This window comes from Hemitrygon akajei, chromosome 1 (assembly GCF_048418815.1).
Source record: "Hemitrygon akajei chromosome 1, sHemAka1.3, whole genome shotgun sequence".
Lineage (NCBI taxonomy): Eukaryota > Metazoa > Chordata > Chondrichthyes > Myliobatiformes > Dasyatidae > Hemitrygon > Hemitrygon akajei.
This window is the reverse complement of record NC_133124.1, coordinates 36018722-36040988: the sequence shown is the minus strand read 5'-3', so window position 1 is coordinate 36040988 and position 22267 is coordinate 36018722. Positions and strand designations below refer to the sequence as shown.

The window sequence follows — 22267 nt, the reverse complement described above, 5'->3', positions numbered from 1 at the left end:
AACAGCTCACAGCAATGTAACCCTGCCTAACCTGGGGAGGACCTGTCAATAGATATTACAATTACAACAAATAATTCCAAGGAAATTGTCAGTTCCCCATTGTGGTTTTTATGATTTTCTTTTACTTTGTTCTTTATCACCATTCACAATGGGCAGCCGGCCTCTGTCAGAAAGTTGTGACTTTGTGTCCAGCTTCTAACACGAATGCACAAAGTGTCACGTTACTCTGGGAGAGCAGCAGAGTCAGGATTGATAAAGATGGCCATGTCTACCTTCTTAGGTGGTTTGAAAAGATTCTTCAATATGACTGAAGAGCTGTGAGGAACTTTTTGCTGTTGACTTGGCAAATATTTATTTTTCAACTGCTGCCTAAAAGCGGATTATCTGGATATTGTATTATTGTTCAGGGACCTATTTGGTCAAGAAGCCTAGGTGTACACTCAGTGGTCACTTTATTGGGTACAGGATTGGAACATGGTGTGATTTTTTGAAGCTGTAGCCCATCCACTTCAAGGTTCAAAGTTCTCTCCATTCAGAGATGTCCTGCACACCACAGTTGTAACTCGTGATTATTTGATTTACTGTCACCTTCCTGTCAGTTCAAACCAGTTTGGTCATTCTCCTTTGATCTCTCTCATTAACAAAGCATTTTTGCCCACAGAACTGCCACTCAATTGTTTTTTTATTGTTCCATTTTCTGTAAATTCTAGAGACTGTTGTGTGTGAAAATCCCAGGAGATCAGCAGTTTCTGAGAAACTCAAACCTCCCTGCCTGGTATCAACAATCATTCTACAGTCAAAGTCACTTAAATCACATTTCTTCCCCATTTTGATGTTTGCTCTGAACAATGACTGAATCTGTTGACCATGCTTCCATGTTTTTATGCATTGAGTTGCTGCCACATGATTAGCTGATTAGATATTTGCATTACTGAGCACGTGTACTTACTGAAGTGGCCACTGACTTTATTTTAATGCAATGCTTGGATTAAAACTGAACTTGACAGATGTTTAGCAATAATTTCAATGTTTCACATGTGCTTCATGCCCTCTAGTGTCCCAATCTGTAGTTAAGTTAAAATTTAGACCAACACTTCCATTCACGTGTAAATGCCAACTGAGGACAGAATAATCAAACGGTATTTTGCATTTTATAAACTTTCTATAATTTCATCCACCTGCTGGTGCTTTTCAATATTCTTTGCAGCAATGTTCAATCACATCAAGTATCTCAACCTGCTCTGGTAATTTTAGAAGAACAGCTGGTCATTTCATAAGGAGCAGCTGGTAATTTATTGCATCTGCCATACATTTGTTTGAAGTCTAAAAGATCCAAGTTTGGTCGGCTTAATTTGATATTTCCTGTTCTCTGATTATTTTGAGTTTTAAAAACTTCTCATTAAGCAAACACTGTTCAGAAATAGGAGTCAGAGTGAAAAGGATTTTTTTTTGTATTTATTACTGGCAATAGTAACATTTATTGATCATCCCTAATTATTCTAAACTGATCAGGCATTTAATAGTCTTCCACAATCCAGTATGTTCCTGATTCCCATTACTAAGGCAAACTTAAAAAAAAAATCCATATTTTGTTTATTTGCTTGAATTTAAATACACCAGTTGCCCTGATAGAATTCAGACGTATCTAATTCTGAATGCCAGACTTAATAATTGCACCATTTTAACCCATTTGAAAATATGCTGACAAATAAACAAACCTTTTCACTTTGCACTTAACTCAAAATGCTAGTTTAGTTCACAGGGACACAATTGGTCTGTTAAGCATTCAGATCAGGATAGGACATTATTTCATGGAGGATTTTGTGGCTGTTTTCTAACTTCCCTGCAAAGATGCAATTGGCAAAAATGCTGCAGGGGAATTATGAAACAACCGAAATTGTGACATACTTTCAAGCTTCAAGTGGCCAGTTGAAGTTAGGGGATGTGATTAAATGCCCAACAAAAGAATTGCTAAGAAAAGTTTTAAGTTTCTGTGTGGACTGAGAGACAATAAGAGTGCTCCTGGACTCCTCACAAGGAATTGTAGGACCTTTTCGTGCAAAGTTACTCTCTTTGTTCCCTCTTATCTTGGATATCTTCAAGTAAATTATTTCCAACTCTTTTACATTATCATCTTGGAGATTGTGAACTGTGCCAGCTACTGTTATTGATGTTGATGTCAGGAGTGTTCCATTACTGCCTTCAGATGGATGACAGTTTATCACAATCAAAATCAGAACTGAGATGTAAAATTACTTGCACCTTATGCTTTGGGAACTGCATAACTTCTATGTTGAGGCTTTAAATTTTTTTTTCTTAATACCACTGAATCCCAGCTTGGTGGTTATTTGGTGGTAATTTTTAGTTCATTTCCCTCATTAAATTTTATTTGGTTTATGAGTGCATGGTTGTTTATAGATTTTTAATTTTTGTTAAGCTAGTACAAGTGAGGTTTAAACCAACAAGAAACTTTAGAACTCAATGAGTCAAGCAGCATCTGTGAGTGAAAAGGTGTGAGTCCATGTTTTGCATCAAGACCCAGTACCTGGACTGAGAAGGAAGAGGAAAGATTGCCACTATAGAAGGGTACGAGGGAGGGGCAGCACAAAGACTGGTGGGTGGTAAGCGAAAGCAGATGGGGAGAGGAAGATGGTAGATGGAACTAGATGAGGGGATGGTAGAGGTGAACAAAGGGAGAAGAAAACTAGATGAATGTTTGTTGGAAAAGAACACTGGAGATGAGAGTTACCTGAAACCGGAGTCCAAATTGCATCACCTGCAGTCTCATTTTTTGGTCTTTGAAGATTTATTTAGGCTGTCTTCATTTTGAATCTTATCTTTTCATCATGCACAATTGAATTGTATGTGAAGTAAAACATTTACAGTTTTATTTAGCATAACCACTTGTACTCAACTAGAGAACCAGGAACTTGTATGTCAATATAAGTTTTTGAAAGTAATATTTACTTAAAGCTGATCAGTGTCAGCTCTCCTCATCAATGACATCCATCTTCCTGCCAGTTCCTTCCCTACTTTCTCAGCAGTGAGGGAATCAGAGTGGTCAAAGCAATAAGGGGAGAAGTTAAGCAAAAACAGTTGATTACTTACTTCCCTCTTAGATTCAAATCTGATAAAAAGAATTATCCTTCATTACAACTGCATTAGTTACACTTCAAGCATTAGAGGTAATTTTGTCAGGGTCCAGTTGCATTGTTGATATTCTTCCAACCATTGTGAAATTGCATGGGGAAATGAGAAAAGAAGTCACCAAGCTTTCCTATATATTATTTGTTTGCTGCTGTCAAATAGGTTTGGGCATCTGCTGAGTATGGAGTACTGATCTAAATCTTGCTATCATTAAACCCCAGAAAGCATAACTATCCCAGCAGGTGACCTTCCTTTCTCGTATAAACCATTCAGTGTGCAAATGGCATTACATAACAACTATAAAAAACTGAAAAAAAATCATTGCATATTCTTGACGACACACTTAAATAAATCAACTTCATTCAGATAACAATAAATAAAATGTTGACCACTCCAATTCACGAGACTGGATTCAGATTGAATCCCACTAGAAGGCTGTATACAAGAAATTAAAAACAGACAATTCTGAGAGTCATTCAGCAGGTCAGGCAGCATCTGTGGAAAGATTTAATGATTTATCAGAACTGATGGGATTTCATCAACCTAAAACATAAATATGTTTCTTTGTTGTACTTGGTGAGTGTTGCCACATATTTTGCTTTTTAATTCAGGTTTTTATTTGTTTATTCTTGAACTCTGTAAGCATTATATGTAATATCCATCTTACATTTATAACATCATCTCCAAAAATATCAGATTATTTAAATACTACTCCTATTGCTCATGGAATTCTTATATTGAATACTTTATGCTTTTGATATTTAGGATTAAATTAAGACTTTTGTAAAACTCTATTTAAGACATGATTAAATGAACTCTGTAAAGGAAGTATCCAAGATCTGTGATGCTTTGAATAAAGTATGCTGTAATTAAACTTGCAGACGCTTAAAGAATACTTCGCACCCAAAAAAAGTACCTGATGGACATCGGTACCTTTTTCGTGGCAGGATAAATACAGAGATCATGGAAGTGGAAAATGTTGATGATGGAACAGGTAATTATTGGTTATATTGCTTGAATTTAACCAATGTTTAAGGATTTTATTTATTTTTATCGATGTGATGGATTCAAAATGCCCCCAAATATAAATATTATATTTATATTTAATATAATATAATACATGGCTAATAATATCAATGCCACTAAATTAAATTTATTTTGCTGGTAGCTGAACATTGATGAAAAATATTCAAAAATTAAAGATCAACTTTAATTTGACAATGGATGTGGCTTTGAACATTCCATTGAGTTGGACACCACAATATCATATCCTACGACACAGTTGTTTATGCGGATTTGGTTATTAGAAGGTTAAAAAAAAGATTAAGATGTAACATTCAGCTTTGGAGAATGCATCCAGGCAAATATAAAACTAGCCTTGATGGAAATCATGGCAGGCAAATGCTAAATAGCGGAGAAGTCTAAATTCTTTTAACTCTATAAAAATACATGGAGATCATGTTGTGTGATAAACTTCTATCTATTCAATGTAAACTAACCAGCCTATCAACTTAATACAGGTTGTGTACCCCTTATCTAAAATGCCTGGGGTAAGAAGCATTTTGGATTTTAGAATATTTACCTCTATATAATGAGATACCTTAAGGATGGGACCCAAGTCTAAGCACAAAATCAATACTTTACATATACAGCTTATAGATATACCCTGAATGTAATTTTATATAATATTTTTAATAATTTTGTGCATAAAACAATGAGGTGCAGACTGCACTATCAGAAAGGTAAAATACACTACCTTGGCCAACCAGGTGGCCAGTTAGTGGATGTTTGGAATCGCATTCATTCCGGACTCTGAATTTATGTTCCACCAGTAATCAGTCTTTGCCTTACACTTGCTCATCACACGTATGTACTGACCTAGTCATTCAGCATGTTGGGTTTCTGTCAGCGACGATCTTGGCAATCCCATCAATGAATTTCTCGGCTGCTTCAAAATTCACTGCTGTGCCTTTTCTTATATTTCTGCAACAAGCCTGCTGAATATTCATGATTACCTTCAATTTTCAGTTTCTCTTGATAGATCTTGTTTCATGTTCAGTCTGATGCTGACAAATCCACTTTTTCAATGCACAGTCGAGATCGTAAATTTTCACTTTATACAGTGTTCGCCACTTTTCATTAACTTCTTTTCATTACATTTGTGAAGTCACTTCTCAAAACTGTCTGTGGTGTGCAAAGACTGCACATCGCCTGGGAACCTTCCCAGCATCTTGTGGAATTTTCCATTTGTGACGTCAAGTCAGCGCTGAAAATAAATTCTGATTTTGGAAGTTTTCGGATTTTGGGATTTCAGATAAGTGGCACTCACCCATACTGACTACTTATTATAATGATCGTAGGGTCTAGTTAGGGTAAAGCATGCTGTTCCTTGTATGGACATCAGCATTAGAACAGTTTCGTGAGTTATAGGCAGCCTACACTACTGTAAATTAGGAATAAATCCTGTAACACAAATGACTCTTACATATATGTGGAGGAAGGAAGAAAAGAAATCGAGGTAGCTCAGTGTGAGGAGTCCTGCTGCAAGGACCTGGACACATTAAGTGATCACGCTCAGGGATTAACGGCAGTAAATGCAGCTTCAAATTCTATATACTACTAACAGCTCCATTTCCCAGGCACTGTTAAATCCGTAACACCCTGACACTTACTGACTAACCATCTACATGAATCAGTAGGTGAAACTAAACAAAAGAAACACTATGTAATGCTTGAAATTTAAATTACAAACGGAAAATGCTAGAAATACTCAGCAGATGTAGGAAGGGAAGCAGAGCAACACACCAAATGCTGGAGGAACTCTGAAGGTCAGGCAGCATCTATCGAAATGAACAAACAGTTGATGCTTTGGGCTGAGACCCTTCATCAGCACTGGAAAAGAATGGGAAAAATGCCAGAAAAAGAAGGTGGGGGAGAGAGGGAAGGAGGACAAGCTAGAAGGTGAAAGGTGAAGCCAATTGGATGGGGAATAGATGAAGTAAGAATCTGGGAGGTGATAGGTGGAAAAGGTAAAGGGCCAGAGAAGAAAGAATTTGATAAGAGAAGGAGAGTGGATCATGGGAGAAAGGAAAGGAGGTGCGGGACCCCAGGGGATGTGATAGGTAGGTGGGCAGGTTAAGAGAAGAGGAAACAGGCCAGAGTGGGGAATAAGAAGGAAGGGGGGGCATTAGAATTGGAGAAATCGATGTTCCATGCCTTCAGGTTGGAGACTACATAGTTGGAATATCGAGTGTTGCTCCTCCAACCTGAGAGTGGCTTCATCGTGACAGAAGAGCGGGCCATGGACTGACATATCGAAATGGGAATAGGAATTAGAATGGTTGGCTGCCAGTAAACCTTGCTTGTTACAGGTGGAATGGTAGTGCTTGACGAAGCACTACCTAATAAAGTAGTTCTAATAAAATTGCTGTACCTAATAAAGTGGCCACTGATTGTTTGTTCATGGTCTTCAGTTGCTGTAGCCAATCCACTTAAAGGTTCAAAGACACCACTGTTGTAATGTATGGTTATTTGAGTTAGCCACCTTCCTGTCAGCTTGAACCAGTCTGACCATTCTCCTCCGACATCGAGCACATGACATAGGTAAAAAATGGGATGAGGTCCTACAAGGTGAATTCAGGGAGTTAGGAGATAAACTAAAAAGTAGGACCACAAAGGTAATGATCTCTGGATTACTACTAGTGCCACGTGCTAGTCAGAGTAGAAATAGGAGGATATTTCAGATGAATACGTGGCTTGAAAAACGGTGCAAGGGGGGAGGGATTCAAATTTCTGGGGCATTGGAACCAGGTCTGGGGGAGGTGGGACCAGTATAAACAGGACGGTCTGCACCTGGGCTGGACTGGAACCAATGTCCTAGGGGGAGCGTTTGCTACTGCTGTTCAGGAGGATTTAAACTAATGTGGCAGGGGGATGGGAACAAGAGACGTGAATTACCTAAGATAGAATGGCAAATGATACTTAAAGAGTTGATGGTGGGTATGCAATGGCAAGCATTTAAAGATCGCATGGATGAACTACAACAATTGTTCATCCCAGTTTGGCAAAAGAATAAACCAGGGAAGGTAGTGCACCCGTGGCTAACAAGGGAAATTAGGGATAGTATCAAGTCCAAAGAAGAAACATATAAATTAGCAAAAAAAAAGCAGCACACCTGGGGACTGGGAGAAATTCAGAGACCAGCAGAGGAGGCCAAAGGGCTTAATTAGGAAAGGGAGAAAAGATTATGAGAGAAAGCTGGCAGGGAACATAAAAACTGACTGTAAAAGCTTTTATAGGTATGTGAAAAGAAAAAGATTGGTCAAGACAAATGTAGGTCCTTTACAGTCAGAAACAGGTGAATTGATCATGGGGAAAAAGGACATGGCAGACCAATTGAATAACTACTTTGGTTCTGTATTCACCAAGGAGGACATAAATAATCTTCCGGAAATAGTAAGGGACCGAGGGTCTAGTGAGATGGAGGAACTGAGTGAAATACATGTTAGTAGGGAAGTGGTGTTAGGTAAATTGAAGGGATTAAAGGCAGATAAATCCCCAGGGCCAGATGGTCTGCATCCCAGAGTGCTTAAGGAAATAGCCCAAGAAATAGTGGATGCATTAGTGATAATTTTTCAAAACTCCTTAGATTCTGGATTAGTTCTTGAGGATTGGAGGGTGGCTAATGTAACCCCACTTTTTAAAAAAGGAGGGAGAGAAAAACTGGGGAATTGTAGACTGGTGAGTCTGACATCGGTGGTGGGGAAAATGCTAGAGTCGGTTATCAAAGATGTGATAACAGCACATTTGGAAAGGTGAAATCATCGGACAAAGTCAGCATGGATTTGTGAAAGGAAAATCATGTCTGACGAAGCTTATAGAATTTTTTGAAGATGTAACTAGTAGAGTGGATAGGGGAGAGCCAGTAACTAGTAGAGTGGATAGGGGAGAGCCAGTGGATGTGGTGTATTTAGATTTTCAAAAGGCTTTTGACAAGGTCCCACACAGGAGATTAGTGTGTAAACTTAAAGCACACGGTATTGGGGGTATGGTATTGATGTGGATAGAGAATTGGTTGGCAGACAGGAAGCAAAGAGTGGAAGTAAACGGGACCTTTTTAGAATGGCAGGCAGTGACTAGTGGGATACCGCAAGGCTCAGTGCTGGGACCCCAGTTGTTTACAATATATATTAATGATTTAGACGAGGGAATTAAATGCAGCATCTCCAAGTTTGCAGATGACACGAAGCTGGGCGGCAGTGTTAGCTGTGAGGAGGATGCTAAGAGGATGCAGGGTGACTTGGATAGGTTAGGTGAGTGGGCAAATTCATGGCAGATGCAATTTAATGAGGATAAATGTGAGGTTATTCACTTTGGTTGCAAGAACAGGAAAACAGATTATTATCTGAATGGTGGCCGATTAGGAAAAGGGGAGGTGCAACGAGACCGGGGTGTCATTGTACACCAATCATTGAAGGTGGGCATGCAGGTACAGCAGGCGGTGAAAAAGGCAAATGGTATGTTGGCATTCATAGCAAAAGGATTTGAGTACAGGAGCAGGGAGGTTCTACTGCAGTTGTACAAGGCCTTGGTGAGACCGCACCTAGAGTATCGTGTGCAGTTTTGGTCCCCTAATCTGAGGAAAGACATTCTTGCCATAGAGGGAGTACAAAGAAGGTTCACCAGATTGATTCCTGGGATGGCAGGACTTTCATATGAAGAAAGACTGGATCGACTAGGCTTATACTCACTGGAATTTAGAAGATTGAGGGGGGATCTTATTGAAACGTATAAAATTCTAAAGGGATTGGACGGGCTAGATGCAGGAAGATTGTTTCCGATGTTGGGGAAGTCCAGAATGAGGGGTCACAGTTTAAGGATAAAGGGGAAGCCTTTTAGGACCGAGATGAGGAAAAACTTCTTCACACGGAGAGTGGTGAACCTGTGGAATTCTCTGCCACAGGAAACAGTTGAGGCTGGTTCATTGGCTATATTTAAGAGGAAGTTAGATATGGCCCTTGTGGCTAAAGGGATCGGGGGTATGGAGAGAAAGCAGGTACAGGGTTCTGAGTTGGATGATCAGCCATGATCATACTGAATGGCAGTGCAGGCTCGAAGGGCCAAATGACCTACTCCTGCACCTATTTTTTATGTTTCTATGTTTCTGTGACAGGCCCTTCGGCCCACAATGTTGTGCCGACCATGCAACCTGCACTAGAAACTGCCTACAATTTCGCTAGCACGTAGCCCTCTTATTTTTCTAAGCTCCATGTACCTATCTAAGAGGTTCTAAAAGACCCTTATGTATCTGCAGATAAACCTGTCTTATTAACAAGGCATTTTTGCCCACAGAATGGCTACTCACTGGAAGTGTTTTTTGCACCATTCTCTGTAAACTCTAGAGACTGTTGTGCATGAAAATCCCAGGCGATCAGCAATTTCTGAGATACTCAAACCACCAATTATCATTCCATGGACAAAGTCACGTAGATCACATTTCTTCCCCTTTCTTAGGTTTGGCCTGAACAACAACTGAACATCTTGACCATGTCTGCATTCTTTTATGTATTGAGTTGCTACACATGATTGGCTGATTAGATATTTGCATTAATGAGCCAATGCACAGGTTCACCTAATAAAATGGCCACTAAGCATATTTTTGTTAACATACATTAATTTACATATTTCAAATAACTTCTGAACTCACATATTTTCACTCAGAACTTACTGCACCAGATGTATAACGACTGGAATCACCTTCTTCACCAACTTGGTGCTTTGAACATTATGACTAATGCAATGCAAACTCCAAATCATGGAATATATCCATGATTGGGTGTGATTTAGAAAACGGTGTTCAAAGGAATTCTGAGATTCTACCCACAGGACAATTTTTTTCTATGATTAACATTTTCCACAAGGATGTGGGAAGGAGAATAAATCAACATGTTAGCCTGGTTTAGAATTAATCTGTAAACATAATAGCTAGGCAGGAAAATGAAGGTAATCTTACAGATGATTTGTGCGACGGTCACATTGTGATACATCAGCAAGATTCTACATTGACAACGACGGACCCAGGGAAACTTTTTAAACACAATTAGTACATTCATTCTTTCCACATGGAGGAATCAGAGTGGTCAAAGCAATAAGGGGAGAAGTTAAACAAAAACAGTTGTTTACAAAATCATTGTAATTTTCCATAGCATCTGAACTATAGATATTTTGATGATTAGTGTTATAACCATGAAAGTAAACATAATAAAATTATAAATAGAGCACAAGTTCAGGCTCTGGGACAGAGCCTCAGCCACCAAGATTTACATTGGGAAGTAATAGCCCACTGCAGTTTTCATGACATGTTCTCAACAATTTCTGCCTTTCACACAATCTTGTTTACTTTATAGAATCTGAGGTATTAATATTCTGACACCTTAGACTATTTCTACCATGTGAATGACACAATAGATATGTAGTAGAATATTCTCCACAACACAAACGTTACCCACCCAAGCACAACACCATATGGGACAAAGCATCCTACTGAGGGAACATTCAGTCTGCTACCTGAAATATTTATTCCTTCCACTTCTGACGCACTCTGGCTGCACTGTATCACTTTTTTTTTCCAAATACAGAACTAAGCCGATTGCTAAACCAGTAAATACTGAAGTTTGCTCTATTGAAAACACTTCTTTTACTGTAAGTATGCAATATCAGGAAAAGTTAGAAATCTGGACAGGTGCAAAGTTTCTGATGGGTGAAAAAGAGGTCCTGATGGGAACCTTGGGTATTTCACAGCTATTGTAAATTGTAACTTTTTATTTAAGAGACCTGCCTGGAATTCAGCCAGTTTTGACAGGCCTGGCATCCAGATGGCCAGAGTGCATTCTGGAACAGTCCTCAGCCACAGATAAAGGCCTGGCTATTTCTGGTTAGCATAAAGAGAGGAGGGGATCCAATTCTTAACCCTATTAGTGGGTGGATGTTCTGATCCTGAAGAAGATGATCCTATTGGGTTCTGATCCTGGGGTCCACTGCTGATCTGGTTCCTCGTAGGTGGGTAGGTGGTTGGGGGACATTCTGATGGCAGGAAAGCAAGTAAGCTTGATGTTTGGGAGGGATGGCCCAAAGGCAGAGCTACACGGATTTTTAGCATTTTCTTTAAAATATCTTTGATATACTGTACTTATATTCTGGGACAAAAATATGTAAGAGAAGTTAGAGATGAGAGATTCAGCAGATACTGGAAATTACGAGCAAAGTCAGGCAGCATCAATGGAAGGAAATAAGTATTCTATGTTTTGGGCTGAGGCCCTTCATCAGGATTCAAACTGAAGGGATTAGAGTCTAGAATAGAAGGGGGGGAGAGGAAGGAGTTCAAGCTGGCAGGTGATAGCTGAGATCAGGTGAAGGGAAAGGCGGGTGGGTGGGGGAGGAGGGATGATGTGACAAGTTGGGAGGAGATAGGTGAAAGAGATAAGGGGCTGAAGAAAGGATCTATAGGAGAGGAGAGTGGACCATCGAATAAAGGGAAAGAAGTGGAGAACTAGAGGGAGGTGATGGGCAGGTCATAAGGGCAGGTGAAGGGAAGAGAAGGAGTGAAAGGATCACCAGAATGGGGAATGGAAATAGAGAAGAGGGGTGGGGGGGTGCAGGAACAGAGGTAGAGAAGGCCGCGGACAGATATGTTGATATAAGAATAAGAAGTTGAATTGAAATGGATGGCCACTGGAAGATCTTACCTTTTACCGCATACAGAGTAAAGGTGCTCCATGAAGTGATCCCCCTATTTGCGCTGGGTCTCACCAATGTAGAGGAGGCCAAAGTGGGATCACTGAAAGCAATAAGTGACCTCAACAGACTTCCAGGTGAAGTACCACCTCACCGGGGACGCTAAATCCCTGCAAATGTGACAAGTGCTATACCTGGCCTTACACTTCCACCCTCACCAGCATTCAGCGTCCTAAACAGTCCTTCCAAGTCTGGCACTTTCCTTCTCTTTATTCTGTTTTCCACAGTCCTGTCCTATTAGATTCTTTCTTTTTCAGCCTTTCACCTATCACCTTCTCACATCACCCCTCCCACACCCACCTACCTTACCCCCCTCACCTGCCACCTGTCAGCTTATACTTCTCCTCCCCCTACCTTCTCATTCTGGTTTCTGCCCTCTTCCTTTCCAGTCCTGATGAAGAGTTGTGGCACAAAACATCAACTGTTTATTCCCATCTTTAGATGCTGACTGATCTGCTGAGTTCCTCCAGTGTTTTGGGCATGTTGCAAAGTAATTTGTTCTGCCAGGTTTAATCTAATAGTCTAATAGCCCAAACCATTTCCTGGGAATAGGTTTCTCGTCTCTGTCTTTCTTTGGAAGTTGGACATTTTGAAATGAATCTGAGATTTAATTTTTTTACATTTCTGTTGACAGCAATCCACCAGTTTTCAATGGATAAAGTATCCCTCTTTCAAGTCGTAGAGTTACAGAATTATAGAACACTACAATACAGAAGCAGGTCCTTTGGCCTATCTATTCTATGCCAAGCTATCATTCTCCCATCCATCCCAAGTGGTTGGGATTTTTCTGTGTTTGTAATTACTGCTCTGGACTGGAGGAAAGAAAAATATTTGACATTGGTGTTATTTAAGAAATATTACTTAGTGCTTTATGAACCCCCCCCCCCCCCCCCCCCCCGGTTTCCTTAACTGCATTAGTCTAGGGAAAACACTCTCCAAACTCATGAGATTGAGAAGGCTATCCTGTCCCAAACCCCGGTTTGTGTGGATGCTGTGTAATTTGCTACCCTGTTACAAATTAGAGCCACAAATTAACAGACAGTACATTGCGCACGATTAAAGGAATTATATATTTGAATCTTAACTTAAGGGTTAGTAAAGAAAAAAACAAAAAGGAAAGGGCCCATTATAATTAAACAGTCAAAAATGCCCAAGTCTTGAACTTCTCTGTCACTCATGTGCTGGGCCCTCAGTCAACGTGAAAGCACACATCATCTTCCGAACTTTGTTTGCATCCATCTTGAACAAACAACTGGTTCTTCCCAGCATCTTCTCTCTTCATCTCTCACAGAACCAAAAAAATCCCCCAAGACCAACCTTAGTGTCCCTCACCAAGAAAGCCTCCCTCTAATTCTACCATCCAAATTGGATGGCACACATTCTTTATCTTCAACAATAACCCAAACAGGCTGCCAGCAGAACTGACTACTCCTACAGAACTGCTAAATGAAATACATACAGCATAACAGTAAAAATCTGAACCAGGGCATTACACTTAAATTACTTGATACAATCTCCTGGTCCACATCTTGAAATATGAACCAGTGAATTCAGCTGATAGGGAAATGGCTACATTGCTAATACAATTTGTCTTTTTTTCAATTAATGTTGAACAGTGTAATGTTTTTGGCTTGATGAGGTATGAAATAGCCTTTTCTATTATTAATTTCTCAGAGTTTGATATTGTTCTTTGTGTTACATTTATTCAACTATTCATTTATTTCCCACAAATGAATAAAGAACTTTCAATTACATTATAAAACTATGTATTTTCAGCATTAATGAACTGGATAATTCAATATCCTTTGCCACTTTGCACCAATTTATGCCATATGCTGTGGATAATCAAATAAGTAAAAAAAAGTGAGATCATAATTTTTCAAAATTTATGTGATATTTCAAACATATTTCTTTGGTTGGGGTTTAAAATATAAAACAATGTTGTGTATAATTATCTTTGATCTTTCCTCCAGCGGATTATCATAGCAGTGGTCATACAGTGATCAATGGTTGGAAAATACATAACACTGCCAAAAATAAATGGTTTGTCTGCATGGCAAAATCATCAGAAGACAAGCAGGAATGGCTTGAGGCCTTTCTGAAGGAGCGAGAACGAAGAAAGAGTAAGCTGTATAACTTTAGTCTTTGTTAAACATGAATTAAATTAAAGAATCTCTTCTCTACTGTTGTCCTCTGCCTCCCATCCTTCCTCAGCTCCCCTCCCTTTGACCCTCACTCCACTGGCAGCTGAGCTCTGGCCCCTTACTCACAGCCGCACATTCAGGGATCCTTCACTTGCAGCTAAACTCTTGCCAGTGCTCCTGCCTACATTCCCTCTGCTAGTGGCTATCCATGCCTGAGATGGTGCTTTGGAGAGAGAGACAGGTGACCGTGATTAGAAATGACTGCAGGACATTAATAGTCCCTGCTGTCCTGCAAACTTTGGAAACCAGACTACTTAAGGAGAGCATGTTTTTAATTTGGGATATTATCATTGGTGTCAAGACCAACTTTTATTGCCCATCCTTGATTGTCCTGGTGAAGGTGGTGAGAGCTGTCTTATTGAACTACTGAAGTGCTACTAATGAAGGAACTCCCATTGTTCTGTTGTGTTGAAGGTTCCAGAGCTTAGATCTGTGATACCTTTTCAAGATGAGATGCTGTGCAACTTGGAGGGTATCTTGCAGATCTCTGACCTTCTTGGTGGTGGAAATTGTAATTTGGGAATGGCTCTTTGATGAGCTTGTGTGAGTCATTGTCATGCATTTTGTACATTGTATGCAATGTAATAATTATGTGCTGGTGAAGAAAGAAGTGAAAGTTTAGAATAGCTCATGGCGTGTTGAACAAGTGGATTACTTTGCCCTGGATTGTGTTGAGCTTCCTGAGAGTTGGCATTGCTCTCATCTAGATAAATGAATGTGTTCCATCATACTCCTGACTCATACTCAGTAAGCTTAGAACAAGTTTTTGTGTCACCTGGTGAATCTGTTCTTGGAGGATAACCAAACTGATCTGCTCCTGTAGCCATAGTATTTGACTAATGTAGGTAGTTGAGATTTAATTTGATTCATTTACTGTGGGAGTTTCATGCCAGAAGCATACTTTACCATATTCCACCAATAAATAGTTGATATGCTACTCCACGCCATGCTCCACCTATTCAAGTCCAACCAAGTTCAACTATTGAATATTGAAATGCACAGCCTCAGAATAGAGGGATGTTTCCTTAGAACAGAGATAAAGAGGAATTTTTTTAGCCAGAGGGTGGCGAATCTATGGAATGCCATGCTACAGTTGGATCTATTTAAGATAGAGGTTGATAGGTTCTTGATTCGTAAGGGTGTCAAAGGTTATGGGGAGAAAGCAGGAGAATGGGGGTGAGAAGGATATTGGATCAGCCATGATGGAATAATGGAGCAGACTCAATGGGCTGAATGGCCTAATTTTGCTCCTGTGTCTTATGGTCTTATTCTCAATGGCAGAACATCAATTATATTCTGTGTTGAGAACAAACCGATTTCTTTTTGTGGAACTGTAGAACAATGAAAAGTGTTGATGTATTTTGGATTGTACTCACTAGGTTTGAAACTAGGCGTGGAACAAGATACCTGGATGATGATCTCCGAAAAAGGGGAAAAGCTATACCATATGCTGTGTAAACAGGAAAATTTAATCAAAGACCGAAAACGGAAACTCAGCACATTTCCAAAATGCTTTTTGGGCAGGTAGGATATGAAATTTTAATATTGCCACTAACAGCAATGGTTATTTAATCCTAATATTTTTCTCTGACATCTTCTCTATTTTGCTTCTCTTGAAAATATTCTGCTTCTCATTTAAGTGTGTCTTAAATGACACTGTTATATGTGCCTCAACCACTTCTTCTGGCAGCTCATTCCATATTCTCACCAGCTTCTGTGTGAAAATTTTGCCCTTTGTATCCCTTTTAAATCTTCCTCTCTCACTCCAATTTTCTGACCCCTAGTTTTTTATGTCTCTACCCTTAGGGAAAGGATATTACCATCCACCTTATTGATGCCTCTCATAATTTTAAACATTTCTATCTGGTTGCCCCCTCATTCTCCTACTTTCCAAGGAACAAAGACCTAGCCTATCTAACCTCTCCATGTAACTCATCCTCCAGATGTGAATCTTCTATGCACTCCATTGTTGTAAACCTTTTATGTATTCTTTCCAGTTTAACCACATCTTTCCTATAACAGGATGATCAAAACTGTACACAGTACTCAAAGCGTGTGCTCGCCAATGAATTATACAGCTGTGACATAATGTCCTAGCTCCTGTGCTCAGTGCGCTGACTGATGAAGGCCAGCATGCCAAGTGTCCTTTTTACAAGTCTGTCCATAACTGTGTACTTGTACTCCTAGATTCCTCTCTTCCATTACAATCCTAAGTGCCCTACCATTCATAAGTCCTATGCGGGTTTGACGTTCCAAATTGCATCACCTCAGAGTTATTTGTATTGAAATCCATTTGCCACTCATTGGCCCACTTCCATAACTGATCAAGAACCCCTTGTAATCTACGATAAGCTTCTTCACTATCAACACTGCCTCCTAAATTGTGTCATCTGCATACTTACTGATCAAGTCTTGAACATCCAATTCCTTTATGTAAATGGGATCTCAATTCAAACACCTGTGGCATAACAGTAGCCTCCATTGCGAGAAACAATCTCCAACCACTGCCTTCCACTTCCTGCTTCCAAGCTAACTTTGAATCTACATAATTAGCTGTTACTAGATTTTGGCAACTGAACTTCCAGACGAGACTGTCATGTGAGACATTGCCAAAGACCTTGCTAATGTCCAAATAGAAAACATTCACAGTGCCATCCTCATCTGCCTTATCAGTTACTTTTGAAAGACGCTAACATGTTCATCAATCATGACTTCCACACAGAAAACCCTGCTGACTCCTTCTAATCAGACTCTAACTAACTAACGTTGCTTGATCCTGTCCTTCGGAATCGCCTCCACTAACTTCCCCACCACTGATGTTAGGCTGAACATTCTGTAGTCACTTGGCTCGTCCTTGCTACATTTTGTAAACAATGGAACGGCGTTTGCCACCTTCTAGACTTTGGGAACTTCAATCATGGTAAACAATGAATCAAGTATCTCTGCAAGGACTTCCTTCTCTAGCCTTCTACAGTCACAGGATACATTCAGTCAGGTGCTGGATTTATTCACCTTAATGTGCTGTGAGATTAAAATACAACTCCCTGGTAATATGAATGTCCTCCAAAACAGTTCCACTTGTTTTTCGTATCTCATCAGCAAACATTATTTTTCTCCTCAGTAGATACTGAGGAGAAATATTTGTTAAAATCACACCCACCTCCTGTGGCTCAAGACATAGCTAACTCTGCTGATATCTAAGGGGATCTACTGTCTCCCTAGCCACCCTTTTACTCTTAATATAGTAATAGAATCTCTTTGGATTTTCCTTAACCATTTCGTACCTTCTTTGTCTTATTGATTTCCCAATAAGAGTATCCTTAATTATCTTTTAGTCATAAAGGGATTTGCTTGATTTCGACTTCCTCACCCAATATATGCTTCCTTCTCTCACCTGGTCAGAGCTTCAATATCCTTTGTCAGCCAGGGTTCCCTAAATCTGCCAGGTTTGCCTTCTACCCTATCAGGAACATATTGCTCTTGGACACTTGCTGTCACACCCTTAAAAGACTTCCACTTGCCACTTGTTAATTTTCCTTCCAGCAAGCTCACTGAATTGACCTCTGTTAGATCCTGACTAATTTCCTCCAAAATTGGACCTGCTCCATTTTAGGACCCTAACCTGTGGACCTGACCTATGCTTTTCTGTTACTATCTTAAAACTAATAGAATTATGGTCACTACAGCCGAAGTATTCCCTGGCACCCGCTTCAGTTACCTGTTTAGAACATAGAACAGTACAGCTCAGGAACAGGTCCCTCAGCCAAACCAGTTAAGTTAGTTATCAAATGGCCAACTACACTAATCTCTTCTGCCTGAAAAATGTCCATATCCTTCATTTTCCTCACATTCATGTGTCTATCTAAATGTCTTTAATATATCTACTCTACCACCACACCAGACAGTGCCTTCCAGGCACCCCCAACATTTGCCCCACAGATCTCCTTTGAACTTGCCCCCACTCACCTTAAATGCATGCCCTCTAGTATTAGACACTTCAACCCTGGGAAAAAGATACTGGCTGTCTGCTCTACCTATGCCTCACATAAACCTCCATTAGATCTTCCCTCAGCCTCTGCTGCTCCAGAGGAGACAACCCAACCTCTCGTTACAGCACATGCCTTACGTCATTCTTATAGCTGTGAGTAATTTTCCTACACACCTGTTCTTCAAGTTCCCACTAGAGTGACATTTCCCATCTTGTTAAACCTTAGGTACTGAAATAAATGCAGTTTAACTGAATATTCCCTTCCCTACCTTTACCATCGCTGGCTATCCTGACTACTAGACTTGATCTTGCTGGCTGTTGATTTATCCCATGACTAGCTCCTGCTCAGATTCCACCGCCCTGCCAATCACTAGCAGATTTACCTGCTAGGATACTAGTTCCTCTCTAGTTCAACCTGTCACTCTTTAACTTATCATCTCTACCGAGGAAGAGATCCTCATGATCCAAGAAACTGAAATCCTGTCCCCTACACCATGTTCTCAACCATATCTGGCCTATCCTTCTATTTCCAACCTCACCAATATATGACATTGGGAGTAATCTGGAGATTACTACCCTGTGTCTTAATTTACTAATTTAACTTCTAACGCCCTATGTTCATTGAGCAGAACCTCATCCCTTGTATCATGAAGTGGCTGGTGCCTGTCTCTGCATATTTTCTGAAATCAGCATAAAGGTCACAATTGTACTTTGTGATGAAGGAATCAGCACAGCATCACTCAGAGGGTCTTTGGTCACTCTGAGATGGTGATTGAGAAGGAACATTACAATGTTCCTTGAGGCAGATAGCATGGTGACCTCTTAGGCATTGCCACATTGGATTTATCTCTTTTTCTGGAGATGGTCACCATTACCACCTCTCTGTATGCTGTCCTCAACTGTAGAAGAGTCAATATCTTCACAACAGAAGTAGATTGATGCGATGGTTTAGTACTTCAACAGAGATTCTGTTGCTAATGAGATCATTTTTGCAGCTGTCAATGTCCCATTCAACCTCTAAACTGGTGGGGCAGTACTGGGATTATATCTTTTTGCATCAAAGACACAACTTACGAGTTCTTCAGTAAAAGGAACAATAGTTCAGACTATTATCTAACTGGGGAGAAGGTTCAAACATCAGAGGTGCAGAGGGACTCAGGAGTCCTTGTGCAAGACTCCCAGAAAGTTAATTTAAAGGTTGAGTCTTTGGGAAAGAAGGCAAAATTAGGGTGGATATGGAGAGGATGTTTCCTCTGGTGTGTGTATCCAGAACTAGAGGACATGACCTCAAAATTGAGGGGCAACCCTTTAGAATGGAGGTAAGGAGGAATTTCTTTTTAGCCAGAGAGTAATAAATATGTGGAATGTTCTGCCATGGACTGTGGTGGAGGTCAAGTCCATCTGTATATTTAATGCGGAAGTTGATAGCTTCCTGATCAGTCAGGGCATGAAAGGATATGGCAAGAAGGCAGGTGTATGGGATTGAGTGGGATCTGGGATCAGCCATGATGGAATGGTTGGGGTAGACTCGATGGGCTAAATGTCCTAACTCTGCTCCTATGCCTTATGGTTTTAAAGTCTTCTTCAGTGTGCTCAGACTAATCAGTGCTGACTGCCTCAATGACCATGATAAGCCTTCTTTGCCACTATCCTCATTCTGACTGTCTTATGAGCTGGAAGAATCAGTAATGAAAAGCATACTTCCTACTCCGCTGCCACGTATAATCTGGGGAGCTGGGTGGGCCAGATTTTTGGAGCAGTGCAGTAGAGGAAAATTTAGATATTTATCAGGACATCCTTAACAATGTTTCAATGTTCTCCACTACCCAAATCTACATAATGGTTATCAGTGATATCTGAAGGCTGCAGTGAAAACTGCCAGTCAAAGCCAGTTTCAGAGATTTGCATTCTGGGACTTCCAAAAGGATAAAATACAGCATGTGGTAGAGTACTGATTGGCTATTTGGGAGCAGCAGTATTTTAATTGGAACTTTTTGTTTTGATACTTCAGTGAGTTTGTTGCATGGCTGATGGAAATTAAAGAGATCAGTAAGCCTGAAGAAGGAGTTCATCTGGGCCAAGCGCTGTTGGAGAATGGAATCATCCATCATGGTGAGTGACTATGGATAGTGCTTGGCTGATTGGACATATGAAGGATTATATATTGATTTTATTGGTTTATTATTCCTTGTGCTGAGATAACGGTGAAAAACTTCTGGTTACATACCATTAGGTAGATCATGCCATACATAAGTTATGAATGGATATCAAAGTAGACCTTATACAGCTGTATACTTGGGTCTACTTTGATATTAATTCACAATCACTCCCTATGACTTAAAATGTATCTCACTCCAACAATTATTCGAAGAGACTGTTGGATTCTGATGTTTTCAATTCAAGGTTCTTTCAGAAGTCAGGAAAGAGGCACAGATTGTGTTGTTTCATGTTAACAGAGCAAAGAAAATCTAAAACAGACAGTTACAGGAGCAGTGCATAGTAGCAGAAGGGGAGAATCAAACATAAAAAGATCATGCCCAATGTGGAACAGCTCTTTTTATACTACATAAGTAGAAAAGCAAAATTCCAATTTTTACAGATAAGAGTCAGCCAGTCAGAAACCTCTTATTTCAAATAATACAGCACAAAGAGAAGTTTCCAGAGCTTTCCAGAATCATACTAATGTATCCACCAGGGGACACACTGAACAACTGCATATACATACTGTGACCACTAGGAAACATACTAAGCAATTACTCATATATAAGTAATCATATAAAATACAAGCAGCCAATTAACTGTTAAACTGCAGAGAAAATAACAATTATACAGTCAGATTCAACAACACCCCTTTGATTTTAAATCACACATTTAGAATCATTACATCTGAAAATACAGAGGCAGAAAAACCTGTGGTATCTACATCAAGTATAAAGTAATCAAACACTACCTCAGTTATGAAAATATTAAAGGATATACTCTTCAAAGTATTCATAAGATTATGTCGCGGTTAGGCAGATTATTAGGCGTACTTACCTGAGTTTGAACTATTTTATTAATGACTTATACAGTACATGTAAAAGAGATGTAAACAATGATAAAACATATTAGAGGAATATTAGTACTCATTGTAAGTAGGGGAAATTGTAAATAAATAACAACAACTAATATCAGAATGAACTTCATAATGTCCAGTAGTTGTCAATTTGCTTGAAGTCTTCTGGCTGTTAGTGATATGTTCACTACAGACCAGCAGCATAGCACTGGGTCAAGAAGTCACTAGCACATTAACCACAGTGCTTATTGTCCGCCTCAGCTGCCACTTCAGCTCACTTGCTGTGCCTGGCATATATCCATTTACTTTTGCCTTCTACCTTCACCGCCGAGTTGGTAACAGCACTTGATAAGAACCTTCCCATTGAGCTCTCCAGTGCATCCTTATGTGGTTTCTTAATCAGGATCCACTCACCAGTAATCAGGGTGTGACCTCCTTCTAATGGATCACTCCAAGCAGTAGAAACCTGTTGAGAAGCAGACTGGACAGCCTGTGTTAATTTCACACAATAGTTAACTAAACTGTCTGGCATAATATGTATGTATATTAGCTTCTTTGAGATTAGGTGCTCCTGGCAATGACATAGGATGTCCTGTTACCACATCAAATGGACTTACTTTAGTTTTCTTGTTTGGGGTTACTGTGATGCTACATAAGACCATAGGAAGAGCCGTAGGCCATGGTATGCCTTCCTCTTGATACTTGACATTGTTTGATGGTTCCACACTCATTCATCTTATTCTGACAATGCTGTGTGATGTGGACAATGAAAAGACCATTGAATGTTCATTAGTTGACATAGAACCATACGACATTACAGCACAGAAACAGGTCTTTTGGCCCTTCTTGGCTGTGCCGAATCATTTTTCTGCCTAGTCCCACTGACCTGCACCTGGACCATATCCCTCCACACACCTCTCATCCATGTACCTGTCCAAGTTTTTCTTAAATGTTATAAGTGAGCCCGCATTTACTACTTAATCTGGCAGCTCATTCCACACTACCACTACTCTCTGTGTGAAGAAGCTGCCCCTAATGTTCCCTTTAAACTTTACCCCCTTCACCCTTAACCCATGTCCT

The 22267-nt window shown here is 39.9% G+C and overlaps 1 protein-coding gene across 2 annotated transcripts in view; it reads left to right on the top strand.

Annotated features, from left to right (window-relative positions):
* prex2 (phosphatidylinositol-3,4,5-trisphosphate-dependent Rac exchange factor 2) overlaps positions 1 to 22267 on the top strand; it is a 400722-nt gene that overhangs the window by 124196 nt on the left and 254259 nt on the right. For both annotated transcript variants that reach the window (XM_073041067.1, XM_073041077.1), the window contains exons 8-11: positions 4029 to 4141; positions 13914 to 14063; positions 15524 to 15668; positions 20144 to 20244. In XM_073041067.1, the coding sequence (XP_072897168.1) occupies positions 4029 to 4141; positions 13914 to 14063; positions 15524 to 15668; positions 20144 to 20244 (509 nt within the window). The remainder of the gene's footprint in view (positions 1 to 4028; positions 4142 to 13913; positions 14064 to 15523; positions 15669 to 20143; positions 20245 to 22267) is intronic.